Source organism: Bufo gargarizans, chromosome 11 (assembly GCF_014858855.1).
Source record: "Bufo gargarizans isolate SCDJY-AF-19 chromosome 11, ASM1485885v1, whole genome shotgun sequence".
Lineage (NCBI taxonomy): Eukaryota > Metazoa > Chordata > Amphibia > Anura > Bufonidae > Bufo > Bufo gargarizans.
The window spans coordinates 16,970,125-16,991,238 of NC_058090.1; the positions used below are offsets into that span (position 1 = coordinate 16,970,125).

Here is a 21,114-nt window from a genome sequence, read left to right on the forward strand (position 1 = left end):
AGTGGGGTAGGGGCTGGTCAGAGAAATGAGCAGAGCTTGTGTGCACTGTGCAGCCTTCATTGCACCGATGGCCTAATTTATCATTTAGGAACAAAGTCTTGGATCAACCAAAAGAAAAACTGTGTTTTATTCAGGTGAACCACTGCTGCAAACGGATGGTTTGGGAGGTCGCTGGTGACAGATTCCCTGCAGTTACCAAGATCTCTGCTTGCTGTCAGTAAACAGGATTCTCTTGTTTACATTCAGGTACTGAAAACCTGTATGCACCTTGCACTTCTCACAGCTGAGGGTTTGCTACAGTTGGGTCCAGTCTTGACTGTCCTCTGTCCATAAAGAGCCTGGACTCCTGACTGTTATATGGTAACAGCTCCTAGCACCGAAGACTCTGTTCACACCAAGTGGAGAGTATAGACCGCTGAGTAGATGCTACCCCCGCCCCATACACATGCATGCTTAGCTCTGCTTCTCGGCCATGGAAGCAAAGGATCAGGCACACTGAAATCCAGCATGCTCGATCCTTCTGTCAGCTGTCGGAGCATCTGGACACCCTTGTACACATGGCAGATGGTCTGCCCAACCTGCTGCAATTGGCAGCTTCCGCCAATGCCTTCATCTAATGTGTATAGCCACAGTATATGCCATTGTATAGCCATATGGTGCCATACGTCGCTATATATACCACCCAGACAAAGTCCAAAAGGGACCCTCTTTTGGCCTCCTGTTAGGTCGAGCACCTATTGCTACGTTCGGCTTGAGCTTTTCCACCACATACGTCGAATACGTTAACATAACATGTGAATGAAGCCTAGAGGATTGCTAAGATGAGATGCACTTGTAGCATACCCTCAGCTGTGAGCAAGGGTGAACCATAGGCAACAGTTCAAGCCCCAAATCAGCCCTTCGACAGGCAGTGCGAGGCTTTGTGAGGTGTTTGTGGACTACGTTTTGCATTGTGCATATTACACTATGGAAGACACAAGTCCGTGGCAGATACAGGACATTGCTGGACCCGGTGACAATAGTCGCCTCCATCTGAAAAGCCTGGCGCGGACCCTCCTGGCTGCTGTTTGTCCAGGGTCTGCAGCCAGTTTGCTGAGCTCCACTTCCGCACATACTTTCGTCGAGGCTTTGTATCCCGTAGCAGCCGCATCAATGACTCTCGTCTCCTGTTTGTTTGGCCGCAGTGAGGGGAACATTTTTTCTTTATTTTTTTTCCCTTCACTTTTAGGGCTATTTTAAGAATTCGGACTTTGAGGTTTCTTTTAGCTGGCCTGCATTACGCGTTATACACTAACTGGTCCGTGTCTTAGGCAAGCTGGATTCAGTATTGGCTTACATGGGTAAACGCATTGCCCCAACCTGCAGCGCCTTCCCTGAGATGAACTCTGGGACCAATTGGGATAAAAGTGTATTAGAGACGTGAGCACCTTCAGTACTCTGATAAACTAGCTTTATTTAATTGGAACGTTTACTATCCCTGTAAGCCATTTCACCCCAGCGGCACAGAGCCTTCTCGTAACGGCGAGACGATAGAAAGCAGAAAGTGTAGCCGGAGAAGAAGACATGCTGTTGAAAATTTTTGGGTACCAACGAGATACCTTTTTGTTGTCGCCTCTGTGTGGCTGTACGCCTGTCTCCTGCGCGGCGTGTGTGGCTGTGCGCCTGTCTCCTGCGCGGCGTGTGTGGATGTGCGCCTGCCTCCTGCCCTGGCCTGCCTCGGGATGTGAGGATGGATGTATACCTACATGCAAATAAATTGGACAGTCGCCGAAATGTCTGCAATAAATCTCCAGTGTGTGAATATACCCTTATGGCAAATAGAAATCATCCCCTCATAGAAAGCCCAACTACAGCTCAATATAGATGCAGTTGGTGCACGTTCAGATCTCTGCCATGGAAACCAGTGACGTGGTTCTAACATGCAGGGAGGACATGGAGTGTGCCTGCTGCCCATCATTCATCTGTATGCAGATCACTGATAGCAGTGATTTAATGGCCTCGGAGTGACATTGTCTGACCTGTGTATACAGAGGGCGCGCTAGTATTTTCACTGCAAGAAGATAAAAAAAAAAAAAAAGAGACCCCAATAAAACAGAAAATTCTCCATCCATTGGCACAAGTGCGGGTTACCCATCTCCTGCAGAATGCATGAAACTTCTGTTCTGCTGTTCTCCTTTCTGATTCCTCGCCTGGACGTTGGGGCAGATACCCTCCCTAGAAAACGACGGCAAATCACTACAATACTGATCAATGGTGGTCTAACTGTGGGCTACTCGCAGTCCTCGGGAGAGAGGGGCTACACTGCTAAGCATATGTGATAAATGTCTGATCTCTGTATACTCTACCATAGGGACCCGCTCCAATCAAAGAAACACGGACCTTCGAGCACCTCTTTAAACAGAAGTGAGGAGGAGTTGGTGGTCCCGAATGTTCCTGGCACGGCGCATGTGCAACCACCACAGCATTCAAAAGCCCCCTCGAGCAGTGAAAAGGGACTGTGGGGGGTCAGGGCCCCTGCTAGTGATCGGTAGGAGTCCTAGCGTTCAGACATTTGTCAGCAGATAAAAAAAAAAATTCACAGGGAAACTCCGCAGCAGCGCACTGTATAACCAACGGCAAAGGGACCTCATTCCATCGTTTGCAGGAGGTCCAGGGGTCAGACCCCCACGGATTAGGATGCTGAGGCAAATCCTAGATTAAAAAATACCCATTTTAATCCTTCAGTTCCTCATAAAATTAAAGGAATACATTTAGCAGATCACAGTAAATTTCTGTTTTTATAGATTATTTACTGCAAGACCTATAAACCACATAATTGTAGCACAGCAATGTAAATCGTGATTGAAACCTAAAGGGGTTTTCGGAGACTTTAATACTGATGACCTGTTCTCTGGATAGGTCATCAGTAGGTGATCGGTGGGGTTCGATTCCTGGCACCCTCCTCGATCAGCTGTTGGGAGGGGCTGTGACCTCTTCCTTGGCCTGTTATGTCACGTCTGTCAGGCACATGGCCTGTTTTTGTTTTTTTGCAGCTCAGTCCCATTGAAGTGAATGGAATTGAGCTGCATTACCAAGCACAGCAGTGCTCGGTATAGTATGAAGAGGCAGCAGCGCCTGCCGGGGCACCGTGACCTCTTCAAACAGCTGATCAGTGCCGGTGCTGGCAGTCGGACCCCCGAGGACTGGAAAAGGGCTGGAGAGAGCAGCCACTGTGCAGTTCTGTGACCCCTGGGTGGACTGTAATAAGATGGCAGAATTTACTGCTGTAGCCCTGAAGGGGGTTCTCCAGCTTTAGTAACATTATCCAATTGTAAGCCATGAGTTGTCTGGTATCGCTGTTCTGCTCCACTGAAGTGAATGGGCTTGAGCTGCAATACCGCACACAGCCTGTGGACAGATGTGGCAATGTTTTCTAGACCGAGCTACAAGAGAAGGAAGAGACTGTATGTATATATAAGACTGAAGAGCCTGTGTGTGTGTGTGTGTGTGTGTGTATATTTAGTAGCAGAAGCATTCTCTTTCTATTGAATATTCCACATGGAAATTTTCGGGAGTCTTGGGGTACTTTCACACTGGCGTTTTTGTTTTCCGATATTAAGTTCCGTCACAGGAGCTCAATACCGGAAAAAAAAAACAGTTTTATCCTAATGCATTCCGTTCAGGATGCATCAGTTCAGTCCCTCTTACGTTTTTTGGCCGGAGAAAATACCGCAATGTGCTGCAGTTTTCTCTCCGGCCAAAAACACTTGCCGGAATGCCGGATCTGGCATTCATTTCCATTGAAATGTATTAGTGCCAGATCCAGCATTTAAGTGTTCCGGCAAAACGGATCCGGTTTTTCAGTCTGTGCAAGTGCAGACCTTTTTCAAAAATTTGTCAGACTGATCCGCATCCAGATCTGTTTGACAAATGCCATCCGGATTGCCCGATCCGGCAGGCAGTTCCGGCGATGGAACTGCCTGGCGGAATCCTCTGCCGCAAGCGTGAAAGTACCCTTAGCAGACAATGCGCTGCCCGGAAGGAACGTACTGTGGGGAACTTATGTGTTGATTTCTCCCATTTCAGATGTGCCCCCGGCCGAGCAGGAAAAGCTGTTTGTTCAGAAGCTGCGCCAGTGCTGTGTCCTCTTTGACTTTGTTTCGGACCCACTGAGCGACCTGAAATGGAAGGAAGTGAAGAGAGCGGCTCTGAGCGAGATGGTGGAGTATATAACCCACAATCGCAACGTCATCACAGAACCGATCTACCCTGAGGTCGTTCACATGGTGAGCACGTAGATTTCAATTTGAGCCTCAAGAATGTAGATGCACCTCTTTACGGTGTCTCGTCAGGGTATGGTGCAGGCCTATAAATCCAGTCATCTGTCTGACCCGTCTTCAGTTAGGGTTAGCATGGCAGCTGTTATGTAAAATATACCCACAAATATCCTCCTGTCTGGTGCTGTAATGAACATGTAGATGCACAGAAGCGTCACTGGTTGAGGCTACTTTTACACTTGCGTTCGGGGCTCCGCTTGTGAGTTCCGTTTGAAGGTTCTCACAAGCGGCCCCGAACGTATCCGTCCAGCCCTAATGCATTCTGAGTGGATGCGGATCCGCTCAGAATGCATCAGTCTGGCACCGTTTGGCCTCCGCTCCGCTCAGAAGGCGGACACCCGAACGCTGCTTGCAGCGTTCGGGTGTCCGCCTGGCCGTGCGGAGGCAAACTGATCCGTCCAGACTTACAATGTAAGTCAATGGGGACGGATCCGTTTGAAGTTGACACAGTATGGCTCAATTATTTATTTTTTTATGATAGTGCAAACGGATCCGTTCTGAACGGATCTAAGCGTTTGCATTATAGGTGCGGATCCGTCTGTGCAGACACCAGACGGATCCGCTCCGAACGCAAGTGTGAAAGTAGCCTAATTCTGATTTAAGTGACGTGGATGAGCGACTGTACAAAACCGAATGTCTCTCAGAAGAGTGGCACATAACAAGGACTTGCATATAATGGTCAATGGTTTCCATTCACTGACAGCAAGTAGTGAGTCAAACATGTAAATAAATACATTAGAAAACTGTAGAACTTTACGCAATCAAATCCCCATAGTATATGTAACAAATAAGCACAGCTCGCCCATGTTGGTTTATAGCACCCACAGAGGTTTCCCGTATACCTTTCAACTGTAACATTAAAGGAGTTTTCCAGGAACTAAATATTGATGACCTCTCCTCAGGAGAGGCCATCAGTATCTGATCAGTGACGATCTGCTGTGGAGCACTGTGCATTGTATACTAGAGGCCGCAACACTCTGCCGAGCAGCAACCCCTATTCAAAAAGCTGATCTGAGGGGATGCCGGAGTCAGACCCCCCACCAATGAGTTATTTATAACCTATTCTATGGATAGGTCGTCAATATTTAACTCCCGGAAAAAAAAAACTTACTCAGCTAACAACAGTTTTGCTTGAGCTCTGCTCAGGCTTTGAGAACAGTACTTGGCAGTTCAGCCCGAGCTGAGCTCATACAGCAGGGTAAGGGAGGGCTACTTTAACTCCTTATATATCTTGGGCTGGGTAGAAGCTAGAGATATGGGTCTTGTTTGAAAGCTGACAGTCTAAAAAAGCAAGACCAGAATTACACCACTATCTCCTCCACATCAGGAGACAAATCTGTTTAAAAATTGTGCCGGGAGTGATAGCAACTGAAAGTGAAAAATGATGTTATAACCGTGGTCTTGTTTTGAAGCTTAGATTGTCAGCTTACAAACAAGACTCATATCTCTAGCTGCTACCTAGCCTGAGATGTGAAGAGTTAAAGAGGACCTTTCACCGACTATTACAATGTGAACTAAGTATACATGCATGTAGAGCGGTGCCCGGGGATCTCGCTTCACTTACTATTATCCCCGGGTGCCGCTCCGTTCTCCCGCTATGCCCTCCGGTATCTCCGCTCACTAAGTTATAGTAGGCAGAGATTTCAGTCGCTAAGTTATGGAAGGCGGAGTCTGTCCTTGTTCTGCTCTAGCGCTGGCCAATCGCATTGCAGAGCTCACAGCCTGGGAGGTTATTTTCTCCCAGGCTGTGAGCTCTGCAATGCGATTGGCCAGTGCTACAGAAGAACAAGGACAGACTCCGCCTACCATAACTTAGTGGCCGGAGATACCGGAGGGAATAGCAGGAGAACGGAGCGGCGCCCAGGGATAATAAGTGCAGTGAGATCCCCGGGTGCCGCTCTACATGTCTGTATATTTAGTTCACAGTGTAATAATCAGTGAAAGGTCCTCTTTTTAAAGCAGCCATCCCCCCTTTCAGCTGGCTGTGATCCCAGTGATCAGCCTGCAGTATAGGAGAGAAACAACATAATCGTAGTAACGCACAAAATAGTTATCTTGTTATTTATACCACATAGTGAACGCTGTAACAATGAATCCCTTAAAATAATGTTAAAATTAATGATTTTTTTAAAAAATATTTTCCTCTAAAATTAAAATAAGATATCTAATACACTATATGTACCCCAAAATGGTTCCTAAAAAACCTACAACTGTTCTGCAAAATTCAAGGTCTCCTATAGCTAAACTAAAGAAAAAGTAAAGTTATAACCATAGGAACACAGAGGGGGGAAATGTTACTGGCTAAAAATTAGTTCTGTCTCTAAGGTCCCTTGCAGACAAGAGCGTCCAGATTAGGTCTGGATGCGTTGCGTCTGCGATCAGGAAAAATCGTGCGAGTAGGTACGCAATTGCAGTCAGTTTTGACTGCGATTGCGTTCCGATGTTCAGTATTTATTGTGTGGGTGCAATGTGTTTTGCATGCGTATGATAAAAAACTGACTGTGGTACCCAGACCCGAACCCGGACTTCTTCACTGAAGTTCGGGTTTGGGTAAGGCTACTTTCACACTGCCGTTTCTGGGTCCACCTGTGAGATCCGTTCAGGGCTCTCACAAGCTGCCCCAAATGGATCAGTTTAGCCCCAATGCATTCTGAATGGATGCGGATCCATTCAGAATGCATCAGTTTTGGCTCCATTCTGGCTCCATTACGCTCTGGAGGCGGACACCAAAACGCTGGTGGTGCGGAGCCAAGCGGATCCGTCCTGACTTACAATGGAAGTCAATGGGGACGGATCCATTTACATTGACACAATATTGGTGCAATTGTAAACGGATCCGACCCCCATTGACTTTCAATGTAAAGTCAGGACGGATCCATTTGACTTGCACTTAGACTTAGACTTTTTTTGACGGTGTATGCAGACTGATCCGTACTGAACGGATACCCTAGTTTGCATTATACAGTGGGATGCGAAAGTTTGGGCAACCTTGTTAATCATCATGATTTTTCTGTATAAATCATTGGTTGTTACGATAAGAAATGTCAGTTAAATATATCATATAGGAGACACACACAGTGATATTTGAGAAGTGAAATGAAGTTTATTGGATTTACAGAAAGTGTGTTATAATTGTTTAAACAAAATTAGGCAGGTGCATAAATTTGGGCACCACAAAAAATAAATTAAATCAATATTTAGTAGATCCTCCTTTTGCAGAAATTACAGCCTCTAAACGCTTCCTGTAGGTTCCAATGAGAGTCTGGATTCTGGTTGAAGGTATTTTGGACCATTCCTCTTTACAAAACATCTTTAGTTCATTCAGGTTTGATGGCTTCCGAGCATGGACAGCTCTCTTTAAGTCACACCACAGATTTTTAATTATATTCAGGTCTGGGGACTGAGATGGCCATTCCAGAACGTTGTACTTGTTCCTCTGCATAAATGCCTTAGTGTATTTTGAGCAGTGTTTAGGGTCGTTGTCTTGTTGAAAGATCCAACCCCGGCGCAGCTTCAGCTTTGTCACTGATTCCTGGACATTGGTCCCTAGAATCTGCTGATACTGAGTGGAATCCATGCGTCCCTCAACTTTGACAAGATTCCCAGTCCCTGCACTGGCCACACAGCCCCACAGCATGATGGAACCACCACCATATTTTACTGTAGGTAGCAGGTGTTTTTCTTGGAATGCTGTGTTCTTTTTCCTCCATGAATAACGCCCCTTGTTATGGCCAAATAACTCAATTTTAGTTTCATCAGTCCACAGCACCTTATTCCAAAATAAAGCTGGCTTGTCTAAATGTGCTTTAGCCCACCTCAAGCGGAGAAAGGGCTTCCTCTGCATCCCTCTCGCATACAGCATCTCCTTGTGTAAAGTGCGTTGAATGGTTGAACGATGCACAGTGACTCCATCTGCAGCAAGATGATGTTGTAGGTCTTTGGTGCTGGTCTGTGGGTTGACTCTGACTGTTCTCAACATTTGTCGCTTCTGTCTATCCGAGATTTTTCTTGGTCTGCCACTTCGAGCCTTAACTTGAACGGAGCCTGTGGTCTTCCATTTCCTCAATATGTTCCTAACTGTGGAAACAGACAGCTGAAATCTCTGAGACAGCTTTCTGCATCTTTCCCCTAAACCATGATGGTGAACAATCTTTGTCTTCAGGTCATTTGAGAGTTGTTGTGAGACCCCCATGTTGCTACTCTTCAGAGAAAATTAAAAGAGGAGGGAAACTTACAATTGACCTCCTTAAATACTCTTTCTCATAATTGGATTCACCTGTGTATGTAGGTCAGGGGTCACTATGCTTTTCAAGCCAATTTGAGTTCCAATAATTAGTTCTAAAGGTTTTGGAATCAATAAAATGACAACAGCGCCCAAATTTATGCACCTGACTAATTTTGTTTAAACAATTATAGCACACTTTCTGTAAATCCAATAAACTTCATTTCACTTCTCAAATATCACTGTGTGTGTCTCCTATATGATATATTTACCTGACATTTTTTATCGTAACAACCAACGATTTATACAGAAAAATCATGACGATTAACAAGGTTGCCCAAACTTTCGCATCCCACTGTAGGTGCGGATCCGTCTGTGCAGATACCAGATGGATCCGCACCTAACGCAGGTGTGAAAGTAGCCTTAGCTGTTCTGTATATTTTATTTTCTTATAAGGGAAACTAATAGCATTCTTAATACAGAATGCTTACTAAAATGTGGCTTTAGGGGTTAACATTTTTTTAAAGGGTTTCTACCACCAGAAATACTGTTATGTAGCTGACTGACATTAGCGATGCGCTAATGTCAGCACTACATAACAGTATGTTTTTTTACCTTTCTCCCTGCAGCTGTTTTGGTAAAAAAAATAACTTTTATAATATGCTAATGAGCCTCTAGGTGCTATGTGTGCGTAAAATCAGCACCTAGAGGCTCCGTCCACTCACCCTTTATCCTGCCCAGGCAGGGGCGTAGCTATAGGGGGTGCAGAGGTAGCAGTCGCTACCGGGCCCAGGAGCCTGAGGGGGCCCAAAGACCCTTGTGCTGCATTAGAAGACACCGGTATTATAAAAAAGTGCATGCTGGTCAAGTTACACCTCTGGCTGGAAGGAAGGGGTTAGGTCAAAATGGAGGGGAGGGGGGGATGCTGTTTCAATTTTTGCCTCAGGCAATATGAAGGCTATATGCTTCCCTGCCCTTGGTCACAAAACACTGAGGAAATGGGGGCCCAAGCTGAGCTCTTGCACCAGGGCCCATGAGCCTTTAGCTACGCCCCTGTGCCCAGGTCCTCTGTTCTGCCCGCCCCGCTCCTCTTGATTGATGTCACGGTTCGCAGCATCGCTGACTAAATCCCGCGCCTGCGCCGTTCACTTGTGTATTCACCGCAGCGTGTCCTGATTAGGTCCGGATGCGTTGTGTCTGTGATCAGGGAAAATCGTGCGAGTAGGTACGCAATTGCAGTCAGTATTTATCGCGCGGGTGCAATGTGTTTTGCATGCACGTGATAAAAAAAACTAACTGTGGTACCCAGACCCAGTCTGATCCGTCAGAAGAAGAAAAACTGATCCTGTTGGACCAGTTGGCTTCCATTTGAGCCATTTCCATCTGAGATCCGTCTTTTTAAACGAAAAAAATGTTTGCATGCAGGACTTTTTTTTTTTTTTTTTTCTAAACGGATGACAACTGATGCAACAGTTTTTAGTATTTTATTTTTATTTTTTTCTCCTGACAGATCAGAAGAACTCAACCTTCGGGTCCATTCACAGGTCCGCAAAATGGGTCCGGATCCGTTTATTTTCAATGGGTCCGCAAAAGATGCCGACAGCACACAGTGTGCTGTCCGCATCCGCACTTCCGTTCCACAAAAAAATAGAATATGTCCTTTTCTTGTCCGCAGACACTGACAAGAAAAGGCATTTCTATTATAGTGCCGGCTATGTGCGGTCCGCAAAAATGTGGAACGCACATGGCAGGTGCCCGTGTTGTGCGGTTCTGCAATTTGTGGACCGCAAAACTCTTGTGGACGTGTGAATGGACCCTTAGGCTACTTTCACATCTGCATCAGAAGCTTCATTTCGGGCTTACATCAGAATTTATTTATTTTTTTTAAACATCGGAGAGCAAAGTCCTGCATGAGAGACGTTTTTCTCTACTACAAAAATGTTCTCCTGAACGGAAATATAACAAATCCCATTATAGTCAATGTGGTCTGTTAGGCCCCTTTCAATTGAATGCATTGCACCCGCACTGAATCCTGGCCCATTATTGTCTGTGTACATCAGCGTTGTTTTTCACACATCATCTCTGCATTACGTGAAAATCGCAGCGTGTTCTGTATTCTACGTTTTTCACGCAGCCCTGGCCCCATAGAAGTGAATGGGGCTTTTTCGTGAAAAACACATTGCATCTGGATGCAGTACGGATGCATTGCGTTTTTCACTGATGGTTGCTAGGAAATGTAGATCATTCTTGTTCTTCAGTTTTTCTCACGTGAAAAACGCATCAAAACTGATCGCATCCGCATAAAATAAAAAAAATAAAATACTGAACATAATCGCTGCCAAAACGGACTGCACTTGCGTGCAAAACCATTATTTTTTTTCCTAAACAGATCCGGACACAATTTGTATCGCTCGTGTAAAAGGGGCCTTAGGCTCCGTTTGCTTCAGCACCTCCATGGTCAGAAAATAGCTGACGGAGATGTGGAAGTAGCCTGACTGATATCAGGAGGTTTCTAGTCACAGCCTCAGATCTTAGATGAGACTTGGTGAGACCTTAGATATTATCGGCCTTTAATAACTGGTCTGTTTTTCCTTTTAAGTTTGCAGTGAACATGTTTCGGACATTACCGCCGTCCTCCAACCCGACTGGAGCAGAGTTTGACCCAGAGGAAGACGAGCCAACGCTGGAGGCCGCGTGGCCTCACTTGCAGGTAAGGGCCCTCCGTTTCTCTCTCCTAGACTCCACAAGGACAGAGAATAAAACGTCAATTGAAATGGCTGACAACAGAGAACAGTATAATGCATTCAGCTACCCGGACTTAGCACATTGTGGCCTCTTTGTGTTCGGCCTTATGCACACAACTGTATCCCTTTTGCAGCCTGTAAAATACATTTTATTTGCGGACTCGCTGTTTTCAATGGGTCCGTGATCCACATTTTGCTGAACGGACATACGGATGCCAAAAGCACACAGATGATCCATGTGCTTTCCCCCCATCCATATGTCTGCAAAACAATAGGACATGACCTATACTTGTCTGCAAAATGCGGACCGCTGAAAGGATCTGGTCGTGCACACGGGGCCTTAATTACATTTGTTCAAATCTGCATAGCTCGTTCAACTGATATTAGTATGCAATATGGCGGCATAGCTAGTAGATGTGATGTAGATTTCAACAAAAAAGTTGGGCTCCTGTTGGCTGCAGATGACAATTCTTGTTCTAGTGATTGATGGGGTTCACAGCCTCTGCACCCCCACCAGTAGAGCATTTGCTGCATTTCCTACTGATGTGCCACCAATGCCTGTGAACTACACAGCCCCGTCCTCTGTATAATGGGCAATGCGGGTTACTGTATTGATGTGGGTAGTAACTGGCTCCATCCACTACATGATAGACAATGCTATGTAGTTCCAGAGCTACTCTGAAACAGCTAATCGGAGCGTGGTGTCAGACCCCCCTGCCAATCAGACATTAATGGCCTATCCTGAGGATAGCCCGTCACTTATAAAACCACGCCTGCACAAACCCTTTTAATAGGTTGTAAATCAACCCCTGGACAACCACTTCAATAACGCTTTGTCTTCTTTTCAGCTCGTCTATGAATTTTTCTTGAGATTCCTGGAATCTCCTGATTTCCAACCCAATGTAGCAAAGAAATACATTGATCAGAAGTTTGTCCTTCAGGTATGTATTTTTAACTTTTATTCTTAGCTATCCCTGGACTGTAAGGCTAAATGCACACGATCAGGATTGCGTGCGGAAAATCCACACCGTAGGTTATGTACATTTTATTCTATGAGAATTTGAAATTCTTAGTGCACACGATGCAGATTTTTTTTCCGCACGGATTTTCACCTGCGGTGCGGATTTTAAAATCCGCAACATGTCAATTTATTTTATTTTTCCTGACCGGATTTTCTTCATTCATTTAGGAAAATCCACATGCAAAAATCCGCACCGAAACCGCACAAAATCCGCACACAAATCCCCATGCAAATCTGCACCAATTGATGCGGATTGACCGCACAGATTTGCCTGGGAACACCTGCGGATTTCAGTGCTGATGCTCCGCACATGAATACTGAACGTGTGCATGTACCCTAAAGCTTTCTCACAGTCTAACTCTTTCTACGTCTTGTTTCCTAGTTATTGGAGCTCTTTGACAGTGAAGACCCCAGAGAGAGGGATTTCCTGAAGACCACTCTCCACCGGATTTATGGGAAGTTTTTAGGCCTTCGAGCCTACATCAGGAAACAGATCAATAATATATTTTATAGGTAGGTGTCAAAACATGGAGACGAGGCTTGTGTGACTGTACAGCTGGTGCTATGAGGGGGGGGGGGGTTTACGAGGCGCCATTTCTTGCTGTGGTTTCCAAAGAAAAAGCTTTGTCATCTGACACGCTGAACCAGAATGGTGCTGATACGGGCCAACAGACCTGTCCGCAGATGGGCGTCTCACTTATGTCATTCTTGATTGAGATTTTTCCTCTGCGGGGACGAATCTCTTCATCCTAGAGGAGAGCTAATGGCGAAGCTTCAAGTCGATATTGGCAGGCTGGTGGTTGTGCGGTTCAGGAGTATTAGTGCCACAAAATGTCCAATTCTGATTATTAGCTTTTAGATCTGTTTCTAGGGTAAACTGACGACCAGTATGACATCACAACTCCAGCGTGGCTTCACATCCAGCTTGAGCTGTGTCATTCCAGAGCGACAGATGCGTAGTTTATGCAGCGTTTTGGGTAACCTTGCACCTTGCACGCCTTGGCATTCAGAAGTCTAAAACCTGAGTCCCAACCCGTTAGAAAGAGCTATAATGATGGGGAATATTTCCCACCTACCTTTCCTGGGAATGGATATATCCAAAATATGGTAATTCTAGTACAGAGCCCTCCAACCTGTGGCTCTGGGAGTTGTACTTAAGTTTGTATATATTATTCCTGTCCTCCGTAAATTCTACTTGTACAGAATGTTCTTGGCTCTGAGTTTGTTTTTTTTGTTTTTTTTTTTGTTTCAAACGCTTTCAAGCAGTTAATTGAAGGATCTGGTCATACATACAGTATTGCTCATTTCTCTGCATGCACTTTATTACTCCTTTTCTCCTGTATCCTGTGAGCTGTTGCTTTTGTGATGTCATTAATTTATAGCTGCCATTTATGTCAATTTTTGACCTGTAATTTGTTGCCAATGTTCTACGCTCCCCACAGCTTCCCCCGAGCCCCCGCTGTACCATGACCGGCCTCTTATTGTAATAGTCTGTCAATGTGCATTGTCTTCTCCCCGGAGCGGTTTCTGTTCATTAGATCGGTCCGCTTCATCTTAGTATAATGCCACAAACCTGCGGCATAAAGAATGAGGAATCATCCATGTTACCCGCCCATTCATAACCTTGTTGTTGGACTGATGGGGGTCAGACTGCTGGGACCCCCACTGGTCGCTGGAAGGGGCACCCTGGTCCTTCGTTCCCCATGATTGCAACAAGGCAGAGGTTGAATGAAATGGAAGTGAAGCATGCGCACTACAGCACCGCTGAGAGCGACAAGAGCATCCCAGTGCCTTGGAGTTCTTTGCAATAGCCATCAGCACCATTCTAAGCGATAGCAAGTGGGCACAGCTGGTGACTACATTCACCAAGGTCTACCCACTTACTGCCCGTTAATTTGGCTCCAAATCTGTATACTGAGCCACAGAGGGTACGCAAGTTGTTACTGTGGTCTTCCTTTCCCCAAAGAGAAAGTAATATGCCCCCCAAGACTGGACAGTCACTTTACTTAAAGGGGTATAAGATAACAAACTGATCGATGGAGGACTGACTGCTGGGACTCGAGGACGGGGGTCTCGTGCCTCCATACTGATGGAATGGTAGGCCAAGCATGTGCTCTGACACTCCATATCTTCTCTATTGGATTGCCCAGAGATTGCAAAGTACAACATTTGGCTATTTCCAGTAGTTTTAGGACTCATGCACACGACCGTTTGTATTTTGCGGTACGTAAAACACGGATCCGCAAAAACGCGTGACATTAGTATTGCAAACTTTTTTTTTTTCCGGATCTGTTGCAACAATCCCTGTCCTATGTTCTGTGTTACTATGTTCTATTCTTTTGCGGAACGGACATACGGAAACGGAATGTACACGGAGTAATTTCCATTCAGTGATTTTTATGCTGGCCTTTCTATTGAGTTCATGGGAAAATTCCAAAGTGGGACCTGCCCTGGTCAAACATATCCTGCTTATGATGGGAATACAACTTTGTAGAGTGCCGCAGAGTATGTTGTTGCTCAATAAAGACTATGATGATGGTGGTGGTGGTTGAATGATTAGTGCCCACGTCGCCCATGGCTTTTCGGCGGCACACTGTTTCAGTAACAGGACGGGTGAGTGTGTCACTGGTGCATACACATCCTAAGGCTGCGTTTTTGTCGCGCATTTTTATGCGCGTTTTTTGTAATAGTAAACGCGCGTTTGACGCGCGTTTGTGTGATTGACTACAGTGTCCTATGGCCACAAACGCGCGTCAAAACGCCCCAAAGTCGCGCATGTACTTTTTTGAGCGTCGGGCGTTTTACAGCGCGATCGTACGCGCTGTAAAACGCCCAGGTGTGAACCATTCCCATAGGGAATCATTGGTTTCTCCTTGTTGAGCGTTTTACAGCGCGTAGGAACACGCTGTAAAACGCTCAGGTGTGAACCCAGCCTTAGGGTACTTTCACACTTGCGGCAGAGGATTCCGGCACCGGAACTGCCTGCCGAAACCGGCAATCCGGACGCAAACTGATGGCATTAAATGCCAATGTATTAAAATGCCGGATCAGTCTCTCCGGTGTCATCCGGAAAAAACGTATCCGGTATTAATTTTTTTTTTTTTGCATTTTTAAAGGTCTGCACATGCGCAGACTACAAAGCCAGATCTGTTTTGCCGGAGCACTTAATGCCGGATCCGGCACTAATACACTTCAATGTAAATTAATGCCGGATCCGGCATTCCGTCAAGTGTTCAGGATTTTTGGCATGCTGTGGTATTTTCTCCGTCCAAAAAACGTAAGAGGGACTGAACTGATGCATCGTGAACGGATTGCTCTCTATTCAGAATGCATTAGAATAAAACTGATCTGTGAACTGTGAAAGTACCTTTAGTGGTTTTCAGACTTGTCTAAAGTGTATTTTAATGGCAGTTTTTTTTATTTTATTAGGTTTATTTATGAAACGGAACATCACAACGGCATAGCAGAGCTACTGGAAATCCTGGGAAGGTCAGTACGTTGCAAGGCTCTTTTTTTTTTTTTTTTGTATTTTCCCGTTCCAGACAAACATGAATCTGTTTTTATGGGACTCGGGGTAATGTTTAGTCTCAAAAACTGACAACCTTTTTAATTGTAAATTTTTTGCGGGGGCAGAGGATTGCACATCAGATTTTTCAGTCCTCTCCAAGGAAATGGCGCCCCCCCGGAGGCCACCGTTAGAAGAACCAAATTTTTAGCAACATGAGGTTTTATTACATTAGATGAATGCGTATTTATTATGTAACATCCCACATATTTCACTGCACTGTACAGAGATCCGTCCTCGTCCCCAGTGGGGCTTAAAATATAGTTTCCCTGTCACACACAAAGCCATGTCCCCTATCAATATGTCTTTTGATTTAACCCTTGCAGTGGTAGACCTGCAACAGTCACTGTTTTTTCTCTCATTGTCGTCGTCCCCCCTGTCCCCCCCCCCCCCCCCCCCCTTTTTTCTCCCCAGTGTTTGACAATCGCTATCTGGTTGTACAGGTTGGCCCCCACTGAAGTGCACAATAGACATAGATGAGTTCTGATAATTATAATAAGGTACCTGTGTTCATTCTGTCTTGCAGTATAATTAATGGATTTGCCTTACCATTAAAAGAAGAGCACAAGATATTCTTACTAAAGGTATTATTACCTTTACACAAAGTGAAGTCTCTGAGCGTCTACCATCCGCAGGTAAGAGGCTGCGCCGTCTCTGCTCTGGTTGGGAAGCCCTGGTATAGTGCATGGGTTGCATCATGTTAGTTAGGTTTACAACCTGAACCTAAATTTGCTCAAAATGTATGGTCTTATATTTAAAGGGGTTGTCCCACGAAAAATATTCTACAGTTTTTATACCACCACCTTGATCTGAATACTTTTGTAATGGCATGTATTTAAAAATGTTGTCTAGCCAGTGAGATATTTAATAAAATGTATTGGTATAGCGCCACCTGCTGTTTGCTATTTTTCTTATTTCTTTGTCCTGCTAACTGAGATGGCCGCACATGCTCAGTTTCATCCTTCAACTGCCTCCTGAGCTGTGATAGGTAGAGCATGGACACGCCTCCTGAGCTGTGATAGGGAGAAAGCTGCAGCAGAATGGACACGCCCCCTGAGCTGCAGCAGGAAAAAACACTCCTCTTGAGCTGTCAGCTTGTTATAAATCTAGTAGAGCAATGAATGGGGAGATATCCGGATCCACGTGAGGTACAGGGCTGGTTCTAGCTTTGTTAGAGATTGTCATTTTATTACATTAGTCATGGGATAACCCCTTTAAAACATTTCTTGTATACCCCCAGGATATTTTTCAGCTGTGCATTCTTGCAATGCCATTGTCCAGAAATTAATGGACTGACAAACCATTTAGGGGTCAGCCACCGTAAATCTACAGAGGGCCGTCCCGGTCCTTAAACACCCAGTAATGTATATTTACAGTGCAGGCGACTGGACAGTTGAACGTCAGATGCCCGTCAGTCAGGCTGCCACGGACAGGAGCATTTATCACATCACAGATGGCACCGCTGTATCTGGTGGTCATAAAGATAGACACAAACAAGAAGTGTAATTGTATAGCAGCACTGCATGTATATGATTACCATAAAAAAATAAGTAGAATATTAAAAAAGCGCATATATATATATATATATATATATATATATATATATATATAATCTCTAAAAGAATATCTGTATAAAATGTATTTATTTTTTTAAATGCATCATTCGTGAGAAAAACTCAGCTAATAAAGTTATGGTTGTAAAATGTAATACAAACTATGAATGGCTGAACCTGAAGCAACGTACTGAAAATAAATGTTTTAAAGGGGTTCTGCCCTTTCATTTAACTGATTATCTATCCTCTGGATAGATCATCAGCTTCTGATTGGCAGCATCCGACACCCGGGACCCCCGCCGATCAGCTGTTTGAGAAGGCAGCGCCGCGGTCTTCTCATTGTTTACCGCCGGCCCACTGACGTCACGACTAGTATCAACTAGCGTGGGCGGGGCTAAGCTCCATTCAAGTGAACAGAGCTTAGCCCCGCCCACGTTAGTTAATACTAGTCATGACGTCAGTGGGCCAGCGGTAAACAGTGAGAAGGCCGCGGCGCTGCTGGAGCACCGCTGCCTTCTCAAACAGCTGATCGGCGGGGGTCCCGGGTGTCGGACCCCCGCCGATCAGAAGCTGATGATCTATCCAGAGGATAGATCATCAGTTAAATGAAAGTGCAGAACCCCTTTAACATTATCTATGCACGTGGACTAAGTTTGTTGCTGTTGTGTTTAATATTTTGTAATTTTTATTATTTATTTTTTTCCCTTTTCATTTTAGCTGGCATATTGTGTAGTTCAGTTTTTGGAGAAGGACAGTACACTCACTGAACCGGTAAGTTTCACTCCTTTTTTTATTTTATTTTTTTAATTTAACTAAAAAAAATTATTTTGGCTAAATAAGAATGATCCTTCCCTGGAAGGAAATTTAGATGGAAAGTATTTTGTGCTCATGTGCTCCCTACCTGAATTTCCACAAAACTTAGAGGAAAAGAGGGATGGATGAAAAGATATATGGAGAGATTGGAGTTTAGACCCTGAAAGAGCCTTTAGATCATGGTTTACTATATGCAGTGTTTTAAAGCGGTTGTCTCAACTCACTGGTTGCATATCGCTGTGGTCTGCCACCAATGTCTGGTAGTTGCTGACCCCACCCCTGGGACCCCCACCCATCTCCAGAATGGGCCTCCTGAAGCAAAGGAGAGCACATTGTGCATACTCTCTATTCTTTTCTACTCTCTATTCTTTTCTACGCGCGCGCTCAGGTATTTATGGTAGTCCCATAGAAATGAATAGAGAGCGCACAGCATAAGCGAAGCCACCGCCTTATTCACTTCTATGGGACTGTCCTAGATAGCCGAACCATTGAACGGGCTCAGCTATTTTTGGCAGTCCCTTAGAAATGAACGGAGGGCGACAGTGCGTGCGCAGCTGCTTTCCGCTCACTTTGGGGGCCCGTTCTCGCCTATCTGACATTGGCGGCATATCGCGAGGCTATAGCACCAATGTGTCAGATGAGACAACCCATTTAAGCTCCACACAGCATGTTCATTTCCACCAGATATCATTTTGCATGACGTGGAGGATTTGCTACTACTTTGTACAATTTCCATCTAAAAATCGGCAGTGAATCCGCCACGTATGAATATACCTCTTAATCCTACTCGGTCATGCACTGAGTTTGCATCTGTATCGGCCCCCAGAAAGTAAACTCGAGGATCTTTGTTTTTGCACAGGTGGTGATGGCACTGCTGAAGTATTGGCCGAAGACCCACAGTCCAAAGGAAGTTATGTTTTTGAATGAACTAGAGGAAATTTTAGACGTCATAGAGCCTTCAGAGTTTGTAAAAGTCATGGAACCACTCTTCAGACAGCTGGCCAAGTGTGTGTCCAGCCCGCATTTTCAGGTATGCCGTCCCTTTAAGAAAACACAACTCTTTGTGCTCATTCTTGTTACATTGTAAAATTGATGTTTTAACAATTTGTACCTCAGGTGGCGGAAAGAGCTTTGTATTATTGGAATAACGAGTACATCATGAGCCTGATCAGCGATAATGCAGCTAAAATCCTTCCCATTATGTTCCCATCCTTGTACCGAAACTCCAAGACACATTGGAACAAGTAAGAAACCTTTTTTTTATTTTTTCTCTCTCTCTCTGCGCAACACAATTAATTACCAGTCAAGCAGAACAATATCACAATATAAACAATGGAAGTCACGTGTGGTGGGCAGTGTAGGAGATGAATAGTGTTCAGCTCGGTAAACATAAGATCAGCAGCGATAGAGAAAGGCAAATCTACACACCCGTGTAAAGTGATTTTTTTTTCATAGGCCCATGATCAGGGGGAGTGAACAGTCCTACGAAGGTTCGTTCCGAATCATCTTGCATGCAAACATGGCCTGCGATCTGCCAACAAACGATCTAGCAATCGTTCAACCTGCGGCTCTCCAGCTGTTGTAAAACTACAACTCCCACCATGCCCTGCTGTAGGCTGTCCAGGCATGCTGGGAATTGTAGTTTTGCAACAGCTGGAGGGCTGCAGGTTGGGCATCCTTGGTTTATTGGATCATGGCGGGCATATTAAAGTCATTGTCTGCAGCATGTTGTCCTGTGTAACCAGTGCTGCTGACAGCAATGATCACGAGGACGATCGGTCACCTACTGTACTGACGATCGCTCCATATAAACGGAAATAAACGATTGCCAATCAGAACTTGTTACGGGCAGGAAATCTGTCCACGTAAATGGGCCATAAGCCGGATGATGGATCATGAATCTGTCCTCTTATGGGAGTATCATTCAGAAGGGTCCCCTGCAAGAGAAATAAAAAGTATATTCCCATCTGTTAGGGTGTGCCATAACTTTATGATCAGTGAGCCTTCAGAGAAGGAACAAAGTCCTTTTGTCTTCTGCACAGCGGCTCCACCATCCACTCGTAGCGCAAGGGACTGCAAAACCGCTCCATTTAAGGCTGTGTTCATACGTTCAGGATTCGCCATACAATGGCCATGCTGTGGAGTTTAACCCTAAATGACCAGTGGTCTTTAATTCCCAGGGGGGAATTTTTTTTTATGCCCAAAGCAGTGTCAGTATTAAGGGGTTAAAATCTGCAATGTGTTACTCACTCCACATGGATATTTTCCTCTGCGTTTGATTAGGGTACGGAATACTGCAACCACTTGCATTTGTGCAGAATTTTGGACTATTCTGTTAGGATGTGGTTAGTAGTCTTTGCCTAAGGGCTCATGAACGTCAACATATTTTTTTAGTCTTATTTTATTTTTTTCGCGGCCCATATGATGAACTATTCACTTCAATGGGGCCACAAAAAAACGGAAATCACCCCATGTGTATTCCGTGTCTGTTCCTATTATTGTCCGCATTATGGGCAAAGATAGGACTTCTATTAAGGTCTGGCCGTCCCGCAAAAATGTGGATTGCACACGTCCAGGATCCATGTTTTGTGGACGGCAAAACAACGGTTGTGTGCATGAGCCCTAAATCCCAGCACAAGGGGTTATCTAAACTGAACCCCATTCATAATGATTCTCGTCATAGATTTCCTTGTAATCTGTAGCAGTGTTACTGGACCATTAAAGGGGTTGTCCAATTATGTACTTAGCCCTGTGGAAAGGGGCTAAGTGTCTGGAGCCCTTGCTGATCGTGAGAGCAGAGGCTGAGTGCACCCCTGTTTGGATAGGAGATAAGTGTTTGTAACGGGACAACCCCTTTAAGTATCTGTTCTTTTTTCCCCT

General features: G+C 45.0%; 1 protein-coding gene across 2 annotated transcripts in view; it reads left to right on the plus strand.

Moving 5' to 3' along the window:
- Nucleotides 1–21,114, plus strand: part of PPP2R5C (protein phosphatase 2 regulatory subunit B'gamma) — a 72,886-nt gene that overhangs the window by 39,445 nt on the left and 12,327 nt on the right. For both annotated transcript variants that reach the window (XM_044271456.1, XM_044271457.1), the window contains 9 exons: nt 4,066–4,265; nt 11,138–11,248; nt 12,131–12,223; nt 12,686–12,816; nt 15,733–15,792; nt 16,395–16,503; nt 18,139–18,192; nt 19,094–19,264; nt 19,351–19,478. In XM_044271456.1, the coding sequence (XP_044127391.1) occupies nt 4,066–4,265; nt 11,138–11,248; nt 12,131–12,223; nt 12,686–12,816; nt 15,733–15,792; nt 16,395–16,503; nt 18,139–18,192; nt 19,094–19,264; nt 19,351–19,478 (1,057 nt within the window). The remainder of the gene's footprint in view (nt 1–4,065; nt 4,266–11,137; nt 11,249–12,130; nt 12,224–12,685; nt 12,817–15,732; nt 15,793–16,394; nt 16,504–18,138; nt 18,193–19,093; nt 19,265–19,350; nt 19,479–21,114) is intronic.